This window comes from Poecilia reticulata, chromosome 12 (genome assembly GCF_904066995.2).
Source record: "Poecilia reticulata chromosome 12, P_reticulata-male-v2, whole genome shotgun sequence".
In the NCBI taxonomy this organism is placed as follows: Eukaryota; Metazoa; Chordata; class Actinopteri; order Cyprinodontiformes; family Poeciliidae; genus Poecilia; species Poecilia reticulata.
In genome coordinates, this window is record NC_088841.1 from 27,724,260 (window position 1) to 27,737,599 (window position 13,340).

The 13,340-nt window shown below is 42.8% G+C and overlaps 1 protein-coding gene across 1 annotated transcript; it reads right to left on the minus strand.

The window, feature by feature from the left end:
* Positions 1-1,505: 1,505 nt before the first annotated feature.
* On the minus strand, positions 1,506-7,642 carry LOC145554254 (uncharacterized). Its single transcript, XM_081613785.1, has 3 exons — positions 6,845-7,642; positions 5,777-6,158; positions 1,506-4,016 (listed from the first exon to the last, which is right to left on the minus strand). The coding sequence occupies exons 1-3, from the start codon at positions 7,110-7,112 to the stop codon at positions 4,004-4,006; spliced, it is 663 nt and encodes a 220-aa protein (XP_081469911.1). The 5' UTR covers positions 7,113-7,642; the 3' UTR covers positions 1,506-4,003.
* Positions 7,643-13,340: the final 5,698 nt, after the last annotated feature.

The window sequence follows — 13,340 nt, forward strand, 5'->3', positions numbered from 1 at the left end:
CCAGTAGTTTACAAATTACTCACCAATTATCTTAAACACGGGGAGCTAATATGTAGCTTTATACTTTTTCCCGTTTTGTTCTTTCCTTTGTCATTCTGTTTGAATTTCCTGTAAAGCTCTTTGCTGCTGAAAATGTGCTATATAAATAACATTATCAAGCATCATAGTCTTGGTTCTTATTTAACAACCTGAATCTGTAAAAGGTCCTGAAACAGGAAGTCGTCTGTAGACATTCATTTGAGTGAATTAAATGGCTGATATTCAAGAAAGATTTCTGCTGAATACTCTGTTCATGTTTATAATTTTTCATGTGTGCAAAATCTTGGATTTTCCCTCCGTCTTTGTTTTAGCTGCAGTAAAGAGCCGTTCTGTGTTTTACTCAATGAAACACAGCAGGGGGCATTGCCGTGGTGAACTGTGGCCCTATGAGTGGACGTTGTGCTGCAGCAGGCTGAGTCCTCGCACGGCGACATACAGCAGCTCCAGCACAGCCTCAGGACAGGAGTGTGGATAATCCCAGTTTGCCACCAGATCGCTCCGATTATTGGCTGAACAAAGGAATCTTGCCACCCAGTGGAGCTCACCGTCCTCCTGCAGGGGGCGCAGCTGAGGCTGGACATGTCTGCCCTGACCAAGCACCAGCTGCCCCATCTGAAGACCAACACAGTGGAGAGTGATTAACCGGAGAATCCATGCAGTCAAGATCTAAACGAGGGAATAAACCAACCATGGAGATGATGCAGGTCAGTGTTTCAGGGCCACTTTTGGCCAGAACAGCTGCACAGAAACAAGATGAGCTACATCAGATCAATGATGCCTCGTCCTCGCAGGGCCACTGGTGTCCGTCTGCAGGTCACCTGTCCATCAGAGGACAACATGCAGTCACACCTGGACAACATTCAGACTAAATGAACCCAACAGTCACGTTTCAGAGCAGCAGGAGGAGGAGGAAGGCAGAGCGTCCAGAGACCCAGCTGCTGCAAAGTGAGGATTTACCCTCCAAGGCGCTGACCAGCAGGTGAACAGCTTCGATCTGGAAGCAGAGGAAACATCGAGAAGAGCCATGAGCCAGAAGACGGCTTCAGACTGAGGACGCCGATATTCTCCATAACGGATCTGATCCAGCTGCCAGGAGGACAAGGAGCCTTTCAGTCACATGACGGGTTTCCACCTGAGCGAGGTCGGTCTGGATGTCTCCTACCGCGTCCTCCAGCAGACTCAGAGCGTCTCTGTCCTCCAGAATCTGTCTCAGGTCCCTCAGCAGGTAACGCCGGCCGGCCAGAGGCATCAGGACATTGTGTTTGCTTTGCAGTCCTGCAGGAAAAACCCAGAACTTCACATCCCACCTGTCTGCTGCGGCTTCATGGAGATCGTTCCTTTCTGAGGTCAGACTCAAGAAAATGAAATTCACTTATTATGGCTCTAATAAATGATGGTTTAATCTGTTCTGCTATGATCATTTGTCATCATTTTAGCAAAGTAAATCACACATTTCTAGAAACGACTGAGTTGGTAAGTGATATTTTATTAAATAAATCAATTAGACCACATGTGTCAAACTCAAGGCCCGGGGGCCAAATCTGGCCCGCCGTAGCTTTTTATGTGGCCCTCCAGACTCCAGATTACATCAATAAGTCCCTCCAGTTTTTCACAAATACACAAAATTCATACAAAATCAACAGATCCCCACATTCTTTCTGATTTTACTGACATTTTTTCTCAAAACTGGACAAAAACATTAATTTAACCTCACTTGATGTCAAGTTATATATGCGACTGATACAGCAATTAATAAAAAGTCACATTTAACATCATATATTAGCGCAAATATTGTAAAAATTCCTGACAAATATTCCTATCTTGTCACTACAAAATCTATGATTTTGATAGCAAAAAAAACACAAAAACAATCACAAAGTCCTGGTTGGACTAATCAGTGTGAATTATCAATATAATTTCACTTTAAGAAACACTTATTAGATGCTGGAACATTTTAACAATTTAATGGTTTTTATCAATATATTCTGGAACAACCGGCCCTTTTGAGAACATTCCGATTTTCGATACGGCCCAAAATGAAAATGAGTTCGACACCACTGAATTAGACGAATGGAAAAAATATCCTGAACTAAACATCCCAAACTTTTAGAAACAAACCTTCAATCAGAATCGGGATTTTCTCACCGTGGAAAATCTCAGTACTTGCTAGAAAAAGCATCAATGAGAAACAGAAAACATCACAGCCTATTTATTTCAGAGAGACGAATGAAAAGGGAAAACTAGGGAAATAAGGAATAAACTCAGACCTCGAACTGAAGACTCTGAAGAAAATCCTGATCGGATAAAACAAACAGAAGTTCTTTTAAAAAGAGAATCAGAAACATGAAGCCAAACTGATCATGAAGAGCTAAATGTCTCAGATCACAGAGGGACGGACACAAACGCTGGTCTTACTCTGGACACCGTCCTCTGTGGTCAACTCTCTCAGGACAAAAGCGAAGGTTTTGTCCTGCGGCACAGTGAACTTGGGCTTATCTGCTTTCTCTCCCTGGAAATCAAGCAGAAGCATCAGAGATCTGTTGTTCTGGCTGGAAACAGAGTCGCCTGGTTCTGGTTCTGCAGCTCGTTGTTGTTCAGCCCATTTTAAAAGGTGCTGTAAACAACGACGGCTCCGTTTCAAAACCTTGTATTGGATCCAAGGTGGTTTCAGGAAACAGTTGGAGCCAAAGTAGAAGTTGGAACCAGCTTCACTGATCAACACTCTGCTGCTCTTTTTATTGATCCGTCTGAAGCGTTCGACACAGTGGAACCAGCATCCTGAGTCAAAGGCCGTCAGATAAGATGGTTTTCTAATCACAATGCATGATATTTAAATTATTGGTCATCAGATTATTTAAATATCAAAGGTTGAACCATTGAACTGTTTTCATTTCTAAGTCCTGCAGACTCAGCCTGCATGGATCAAATGTCTTTAACTCTCCTGATTCAGACGATGGCCGTTCGATTTCCATCCCTACTGGCCGACTGAGGCGGCGCTTCAGGCTCTGAATGATCCTTATTGCACAGAGTCACCTGTGACCTGCTGGGGTCCCACGTGTCACATGACATCCGGCGTCCAATAAGAAACCACATTCATATCTAGGAGTAACTTGGAGATGCCAGTCAGTCCCAGACCGGGTCTCTTGCTGCAGGACGGTAGACGACTGTCGACGTCCACTGAGCTTCTTCTGACTAGAGATAAATATTATACCAGTGTTTCTCAACCTTTTTTGGGCCAGCGCCCCCCTAGCCCTAATCCAGGTCCCTCACCGCCCCCCACCAAAGAATTTGTAGGTTACTTTGCACTGACAATTATTTTATTATTAGTATTACTATCGTAGATGTTTTGAATCGGCGCACCGATTATGTTTTCCCGTACACTTCGCGCGCATAACGGGGTAAATGCAGCAAGTTTTGCCCTAAACGTATCGGCGTCTGGAGGAGGGGGGTCAACCGGTGTAACGCTGAACTGATGCGGAGCCATGAAGCTACAAACACTGAATAGAAGAAGAGCTGCCATCAATACAGTTGCAGCTAAACATGATTTAATGTTACACAATACAGTTTTACCAAGTTGCTCAAAGTCTAAACTGGTATTGTTGTAGATTTAAGGTGTAAAGTTTACCTTCGACCAAACGCCCCCCAAAGGAATCCCAGCGCCCCCCTTTTGTAAAAATGTCTTCCAGCGCCCCCTGCCGTCCTCTGAACGGCCCCTGGGGGGCGGTACCGCCCACGTTGAGAACCGCTATATTAGAATGAATTGTTTTCCCCTCAGGCGGCTCGCATCCAGCACTGCGCCATCAGTCCAAATGAGCGACTCAGAGATAACTGGCATTTGATTCGAGTTACAGAGATTAGGATCCCACTGCCTCTGATGGGCGCCACCCTTTGGCCACTTCGAGTCCTGCGCCACTGAACGTTACAGACAAAGGAGCTGGAGACGTGGAAATCCTTCACCAAAACCTCAGCTCTCGGCTCTGGAAGGACAAAATGCAGGAGAATGAGAACGGCTCAGTCCGGCCAGCAGGTGGCGCTGTGGTAGCAGGAGAATGAGAACGGCTCAGTCCGGTCAGCAGGTGGCGCTGTGGTAGCAGAGTATATCTGTAAGTTTTTCAAACATTGAATTCACTTATTTCTGTTCATGATGGGTTTCAAGCTACTGACAACCAACCACTGAGAAAATCACAGCAGAACAATCAGACGACACTAAACTCCTGATTACACATCTATACTTCACCATCTATACTTCACTATCTATGTGATGTATAGATCACATAGATCTATACATCTATGGGATCTATACATAGATGTATAGATCATCTATGTATAGATCACGTGGGGTCAGCGGTATCTATACATCACTGCTGACCCCACGCTGCCACCACCGATCTCTCGCCGCCACCGCCAACCCCCATGACCCCACCCTGCCACTGCTGACCCTCACGCCGCCCCTAGACACAAGAAGGAAATAAACTTAATAAACCTGGAATCAGTAAGAAAGAACTGAGGTAAAACAGAAACAAGCTGATGAATGAAAACTGGAATCAGATAATAAACCCAGAAAACCACAGAAAACCCAGAATACTCCAGAAAACCCAGAAAACCCAGAAACCTCAGAAACCCCCAGAAAACCCAGAATACCCCAGAAAACCCAGAAAACCCAGAATACTCCAGAAAACCCAGAAAACCCAGAAACCTCAGAAACCCCCAGAAAACCCAGAATACCCCAGAAAACCCAGAAAACCCAGAAAACCCAGAAAAACCCAGAAAACCCAGAAAAACCCAGAAAACCCCAGAAAACCCAGAAAACCCCCAGAAAACGTGATGAAGAACGATTCAGATTGTTTGGTTCTGAACCTACATGGATTTGTTTGCACCATTTGTTCTGGATCATCTGGGGAAAACCTGTAAAAATAACATTTTTTTAAAGTGTGACTTGAAGAATATGATGCGTCTTAAACTTGAGGACCTGAAGTCTATCTTTGGATGTAGCCACAGGTTCTAGGATGAGTCCTAGTTAAAGTCCTTAAGGCCAAATAAGGCAGGTATTCACTAGAGTTTTGTTTTTCTAATTCAGGAAACAAACCTTTAGAGAATCCTAGAGACATTTATTCATCTGAGAGGATGAAGAGGCAGAGCGACCAGATGAGCAAATCAGACCCAGTTCAGGGGAAACGGGTCCAATGGCTCTATCACACAATCAAATAGTGAATTATTTAAATATAGAAGCAATAAAAGTAACAGACAGAAAAACGATTTGACACAGAAACCAAAATAAAGACAGAAAGATCATCAATACTGCATTTTATAAACAGTTTTTATAAAACAGCCGTGATAAGTTTGAACTAAAAGGTAAAAAGAAAAACCTAAAGTTTGAAATTGTTTCTGTTAGTATTTATAAATGAAAGGTTAGTAAACAGGTTTAAATCTTAAGGTGAAACAACGTGAAGCAGCTGGACTTCAGCTGTGTGAGTCTGGAACGTCACCGGATCAATAATCAGATCAATCTGACAGATTTCACCAGTCGGTCGGATCAGATCTGAACCGGTTCAGTCGTGGTTCTTGTTTCTTTGGGCTCCGTCTGATAATCATCAGCTGAAACCGTCTCAGCCCGTTTCACGCTGAAGCCGTTCTCTCGTGTTTCCAGGTCAGTTTTCATCCTCCTGCAGCCGTCAGAGATCCTCTCAACCCGCTGAGGCTCGTAGCTCAGACCGGATGAAGGTCGGAGTTTCTTCACCTGTACAAAGTTTCCAGGTCGGTTTTCATCCTCCTGAAGCCGTCAGAGATCCTCTCCGCCGCCTCAACCTGCTGAGGCTCGTAGCTCAGCCCGGATGAAGGTCGGAGTTTCTCTGTGAGGCTCAGCAGCTCCAGGATGCCGATTTCCAGTCTGATGAATTTTACGGCTTCAGCTCCGACCGACTCCTTCCGGACGTTCCCGCATGAACTCTTGACCCCTTCCAGAGAGTTCTTCAGTTCTTTCACAACCAGCCTGAACTCCTCCGTCAGGCTGTTCATCCGGTGAACATGAGGCAGTTGTGCAACCATCTGCCTTGCAATGAAACAAAGTAGAGCAACAACACCGCAAGCAGCAGCGGCTCCGTACGCAGCAAAGCTCCAACCTTTTGAAGCAGGAGCTGCTAATACAGCCAGCAAAGCTCCAACCTTTTGAAGCAGGAGCTGCTAATACAGCCAGCAAAGCTCCAACCTTTTGAAGCAGGAGCTGCTAATACAGCCAGCAGAGCTCCAACCTTTTGAAGCAGGAGCTGCTAATACAGCCAGCAAAGCTCCAACCTTTTGAAGCAGGAGCTGCTAATACAGCCAGCAAAGCTCCAACCTTTTGAAGCAGGAGCTGCTAATACAGCCAGCAGAGCTCCAACCTTTTGAAGCAGGAGCTGCTAATACAGCCAGCAAAGCTCCAACCTTTTGAAGCAGGAGCTGCTAATACAGCCAGCAGAGCTCCAACCTTTTGAAGCAGGAGCTGCTAATACAGCCAGCAAAGCTCCAACCTTTTGAAGCAGGAGCTGCTAATACAGCCAGCAGAGCTCCAACCTTTGAAGCAGGAGCTGCTAATACAGCCAGCAAAGCTCCAACCTTTTGAAGCAGGAGCTGCTAATACAGCCAGCAAAGCTCCAACCTTTGAAGCAGGAGCTGCTAATACAGCCAGCAGAGCTCCAACCTTTTGAAGCAGGAGCTGCTAATACAGCCAGCAAAGCTCCAACCTTTTGAAGCAGGAGCTGCTAATACAGCCAGCAAAGCTCCAACCTTTTGAAGCAGGAGCTACTAATACAGCCAGCAAAGCTCCAACCTTTTGAAGCAGGAGCTACTAATACAGCCAGCAGAGCTCCAGCTGCCAGCAGACCAGCTGCTGCCCTGATCCAGGTTCTGGTCTCGTTCTGGATCCGCTCCACTGGAGCGCTGAGGTCCAGAAGGTGGTAAAGGATCCGTCTCATTGTGGCTTCGCTGCCGTCACACAGCTGGATGAACGAAGCGGTGTTCTGGGACAGCCTGCGCCTCGATTTGCTGAGGGTCGAAGGTCGGTGTTGCCACAGGACGTCCCGGAAAAACCAATCCATTGTCAAAATAAAGCATCAGCAACCTGCAGCTCCCAGGAGTCTGGATAGATGTGTTAGCTATGGAAACCTGATCCCAGACCAGACCTGACAGGATGAGACCAGCTGACTGCAGGTTCAACCAGGTGGGAGCAGCTCTGACAGGAAACACCTGCTGAAAGGTGAACATGATGTCATCATGAATTTTTATTGTGTAAACACCTGTGGCTTCAGTTTACCTGTAAACTTACACGTCCACAACTCACCTGGAAAATAGATTTATAGACTCTTCAGCTTCCTGATATTATAGAATTGTATTTATTTATTGTTCTTGAAGCACTATGTAGAGCTTCCTGGTATCTAAGGCCAGATCTAACGCTATGGGTTCTCTTTATTTAATGCAGGGGTTCCCAAACTTTTCTGGGCCCCCTACGGATTACAAATAGCTGTCTGGCTGTGTTTGCGAGCGGGATCGAACTACAGGCTACTTGTTAAGCTTAAGGTGCTGTATTGATATTAGCTAGTCATCTTTTAGCTAACATTAGCTAGTCATCTTTTAGCTGATATTAGCTAGTCATCTTTTAGCTAACATTAGCTAGTCATCTTTTAGCTAACATTAGCTAGTCATCTTTTAGCTAACATTAGCTAGCCATCTTTTAGCTAACATTAGCTAGTCATCTTTTAGCTAACATTAGCTAGTCATCTTTTAGCTAACATTAGCTAGCCATCTTTTAGCTAACATTAGCTACTCATCTTTTAGCTAACATTAGCTAGTCATCTTTTAGCTAACATTAGCTAGTCATATATTAGTTAACATTAGCTAGTCATCTTTTAGCAAACATTAGCTAGTCATCTATTAGCTAGTCATCTTTTAGCTAACATTAGCTAGTAATCTTTTACCTAACATTAGCTAGTCATCTATTAGCTAACATTAGCTAGCCATCTTTTAGCTAACATTAGCTAGTCATCTTTTAGCTAACATTAGCTAGTCATCTATTAGCTAACATTAGATAGTCATCTTTTAGCTAACATTAGCTAGTCATCTTTTAGCTAACATTAGCTACTCATCTTTTAGCTAACATTAGCTAGCCATCTTTTAGCTAACATTAGCTACTCATCTTTTAGCTAACATTAGCTAGTCATCTTTTAGCTAACATTAGCTAGTCATCTTTTAGCTAACATTAGCTACTCATCTTTTAGCTAACATTAGCTAGTCATCTTTTAGCTAACATTAGCTAGTCATCTTTTAGCTAACATTAGCTAGTCATCTTTTAGCTAACATTAGCTAGCCATCTTTTAGCTAACATTAGCTACTCATCTTTTAGCTAACATTAGCTAGTCATATATTAGTTAACATTAGCTAGTCATCTTTTAGCTAACATTAGCTAGTCATCTTTTAGCTAACATTAGCTAGCCATCTTTTAGCTAACATTAGCTACTCATCTTTTAGCTAACATTAGCTAGTCATCTTTTAGCTAACATTAGCTAGTCATATATTAGTTAACATTAGCTAGTCATCTTTTAGCAAACATTAGCTAGTCATCTATTAGCTAGTCATCTTTTAGCTAACATTAGCTAGTAATCTTTTACCTAACATTAGCTAGTCATCTATTAGCTAACATTAGCTAGCCATCTTTTAGCTAACATTAGCTAGTCATCTTTTAGCTAACATTAGATAGTCATCTTTTAGCTAACATTAGCTAGTCATCTTTTAGCTAACATTAGCTACTCATCTTTTAGCTAACATTAGCTAGCCATCTTTTAGCTAACATTAGCTACTCATCTTTTAGCTAACATTAGCTAGTCATCTTTTAGCTAACATTAGCTAGTCATCTTTTAGCTAACATTAGCTACTCATCTTTTAGCTAACATTAGCTAGTCATCTTTTAGCTAACATTAGCTAGTCATCTTTTAGCTAACATTAGCTAGTCATCTTTTAGCTAACATTAGCTAGCCATCTCATCTTTTAGCTAACATTAGCTAGTCATCTTTTAGCTAACATTAGCTCGTCATATATTAGCTAACATTAGCTAGTCATCTTTTAGCAAACATTAGCTAGTAATCTTTTAGCTAACATTAGCTAGTCATCTATTAGCTAACATTAGCTAGTCATCTTTTAGCTAACATTAGCTAGTCATCTATTAGCTAACATTAGCTAGTCATCTATTAGCTAACATTAGCTAGTCATCTTTTAGCTAACATTAGCTAGTCATCTTTTAGCTAACATTAGCTAGTCATCTTTTAGCTAACATTAGCTAGTCATCTTTTAGCTGGGCCTCCACCTGGGCCTCCACCTGGGCCTCCACCTGGGCCTCCACCTGGGCCTCCACGGCGGCGGCCGCCACCGGGCCGGGACCCATCTGGACCTTTCCCTCCACGCTTGCACTCCCCCCGCCTGACCTGCTGATGTCGTCCAGCAGGCGGCCTCTGGCGGTCAGCCCTTCCACACACAGAGAGAGGCGGTCAGGTGCAGCCGGAGACATTTGGTCCGTTAGCAACACGGAGATCACCTGCGAAGTCTGCAGGAGCCAACTCAGGCGTGCAGATCCAATAATGTGCACTCAGTGAAGTCGTGCGTCGTTTCCTGGTGGACGAACTTCTTCTGGACCTTCACCAGGGAAAACATCTCAACCTGGAAGTTCAGGTTTTTGTCACATATGAGATCGTTTTGGGCTCCCAGGGATCTCAGCAGATCCTTCGTCTTTTTAGCAAACATCTGCAGGCAGAAAAAGACGACAGGGAAATGTTCAAGCTTCAGCTTTCAGGTGAGTCCGACCCGCAGATCATGTCTGGAACCAGAGCCGGATCCAGAAAGAGAAGGGCCTCGGGCGGAGCAGCTTGGGTTCCTGACATCATCACAGAGATTTACAAGGAAACACATCAAGCATGAAAAAGCAAAAACATATTGATCAATGTTTCAGTTACAGCTAATCAACTTAGCTCCGATCTAAAGGAACCCAGCAGTTTTTCAGCTTTCTGGAAGTTTGTTCCAGATCTGTGGTGCCTAGAAGCTGAGAGTTCAGGACATTTAGACACCAGCAGGTTTAAAATGTGAGTCAGCTCCATGTTGGTCCCAGAAGAATTTAATAAGAAAAACGCCAACTTCCTGCAGGCCTGTGAGCTTCATATCGACGTCTGTAAAACATGCATTCATTACAGACACGTCCTGCCTCTGCTAGATAGAACAGGAAACTGAAGAAACACAGATACAAACATTGTTACCTGAGACAAGAAGACAGAGAAAATATCCAGGACGTCCTTGGAGAAAGAGCTGGTGCAGAAGTAAAATAAATCAGCGTTTTTTCTGAATTGTTTCCCTTGTGCACAAACTTTTATACCTGTAGGTGTGTTTTCCTCTTTAATGTATTCAAATAGGGCGTATCTCTACTTGACCAATTGGAAGGCATCTCTGGCCCTTTTTGAATTTAGAAAGTTCCTGCGATTTGTTCACAAGATCAACACCTTTCGTTAAATAAGGTGGAAGCAGACTCTCTGAATTCATGGTGGTTTATGGCTTTCACAGATCAGTGTGAAAAGCTGGAACTTCCTACTGATTGTTTCCAGACAGACAAAGAGCAGATCAGAGATAATAGCAAACAATCTGCTTTAACTACAGTAAAATATAGATCAATAGGTCAGAATATGTTATAAACTTTAAAACTAACTTATTTTAAATTTATTTTCTTAACACTATCCGGCCTCCTGTGGCTCTACAGCACAGGTGTCAAACACAAGGCCCGGGGGCCAAATCTGGCCCGCCGCAGCTTTTTATGTGGCCCTCTGGACTCCAAATTACATCAATAAGTCCGTCCAGTTTTTCACAAATCTGCAAAAATCACACAAAATCAACAAATTTCCAAATTTTTTCCTGATTTTACTGCTAATTTTCTCAAAATTGGTCAAAAACGTTGAATCCGTAACCGATATGACGAGTGATGGTCACATTTGACATCATACATTAGCGTAAATATTGTAAAAAAATAATGATTGCAAATATTTCTTAATATTCACCACAAAATCTGTCATTTTGATTGCAAAAATAAACACTAAAATAATCACAAATCCCAGAGGAACAGCTATTTATTGATATTTTAACAGTTTTATTGGTTTTATCAATAGATTCTGGTGCAACCGGCCCTTTAAGAACGTTCAGATTTTTGATTCGGCCCAAAATAAAAATGAGTTTGACACCACTGCTCTACAGCCATCTGGGCCAAGAGAAACCAGAACCTCACAGGTAGCTGTTAAATTCTGGTTTCTCTTCTGCTCTGCCAGGAACAAACCTTTAATTCTGTACTTTTAATTCAATGAAAAGTTCTCCAAAAACCCAATTTGTTCTTCTGCACTCAGCATCTCCAAAGTTTAGTCCTGATATCAAACAAAAGCAATAGATAATAAACAGAAAATAATGAAGTACAATTCCTGTTTCTAATTAGGAATTAGAAACAAATAAGAATTAAGACATTCATTCACCATAAACCTAAGTATTTTCTAATACTAAACAAAACATTTTCATGTGATTCTAATATAGTCAGAAATAATTTCAAATACATTCATCATTAACTAAATTAATTCTAAAACTAGATAATAGAATTTTTAGTCAAAAACATGCTATTAATAACTAAGAAAAATGTCTTACAAATTAAATGTTAGTGATTTAAAACAAGGGCTGCACAGTGGCGCAGTTGGTAGAGCTGTTGCCTTGCAGCAAGAAGGTTCTGGGTTCGATTCCCAGCATGGAGTCTCCATGTTCTCCCTGCATGGTGGGTTTTCTCCAGGTACTCCGGTTTCCTCCCACAGTCCAAAAACATGACTGTCAGGTTAATTGGCCTCTCCAGATTGCCCCTAGGTGTGAGTGTGTGTGTGCATGGCTGTGTGTCCTGTGTGTCTCTGTGTTGCCCTGCGACAGACTGGCGACCTGTCCAGGTGACCCCGCCTCTCGCCCGAAACGATAGCTGGAGAGGCACCAGCACCTCCTGACCCCACTGAGGGACAAAGGGTGTTAAGAAAATGGATGGATGGATGATTTAAAACATTTTATGTTATATTCAGTTTTTTGCACCATGTCAGATGTTAGTTTTATAAAACTTCTCATCCTGGTTACGTGAACCGACCAAAGTTCCCTTTATCACAGTAATTCAGGTGATTCTGTCCTCCACCTTCCTGCATGTGTTAATTTATTACCTCCTGTCTTTAATGATAAGACTCCAGAGGTCTGAGCTGAAACTCTCCTGCAGATCTCTATTCTCCTTTGTACTAATTCTTCGGGTTTTAAATCACCAACACAAACCTGTTCAAGATTAAGAAACTCGTTCTAAAAGGTTTAAACTGCGTTAAACACTAAAAATAGATCAGATAAACCTGTCAGACCAGAAAATCATCTTCAGAAAATGAAGTTTCAATTGAGCAAAGTGTTTTTCAGCTAGTTATTGAACTACGCACGTGTTACTCTACTGAATACTGCAGAAATACAGTCTCACCAGGATTTCTGTCTGGTTTCTAGTGGAAATAGCTCAGCACACATGCAGCTAAAACTAACTTACATGTAACTTTCTGACAAAATACGGGAGCTTCTTTTAAATAATTATTTAATATTAACTGGCAGATGATTTATTATGTGGGGAAAATGTAAAATAAGTGGAATAATCTGCCAGTGGGACTAATAAATATCAATATGAAGGAACGTTTAGAACGATTAATCTCCTATATCTTGCTAAAATGTTACTAAGTAAGTTTGTTTTGTCTTAATTAAAGTGTTAAAGATATTTGCACTAGAAACTAGACAATAATTCTTGGTAAATATTTAGGTTTTTCTTTGCAGAGTGAATTTGACTGTACACATGAGAGAAACCTGACGTTTGCACTGCGGCGCGAGAAGCTGCGTCGTTCAGAAACGTGCATGACTGACGGCAGAACGTCTGCATGAAGATCCGCAGCCGAGATCTGAAACACGCAGCGGACTGAACGCTGCAGCTTCACGTCACAGACAGGAAGTCACTCCTGCTTCCACCTCATCCAGCACCACCACTACTGCTCACATTTAAAGGAGGGACTAGTCAAAGTTTCTCCCCAGACCTTTAGCGTCTCACTCTCTCCGTTCATTAAATCTGAATCTCTTCGTCAGTCGTTGTTTCTCAGCTCAGTGGGTCCGGAACGGAGGTCCGAACCGTCCCACAGAAACTCTGGACCTCACTGACCCGAGGGCGCCACGCCTCTGCAGACCATCACAGTTCAAACAGGAAGTAGTTCTCC

Coding starts and splice junctions, on each gene's coding strand:
- LOC145554254 (XM_081613785.1), bottom strand. CDS start 7,112: ATGGATTGGTTTTTCCGGGACGTCCTGTGGCAACACCGACCTTCGACC. Junction 6,159..6,844: donor AGTAGCTCCTGCTTCAAAAG/GTTGGAGCTTTG, acceptor CTGCTTCAAAAG/GTTGGAGCTTTGCTGCGTAC.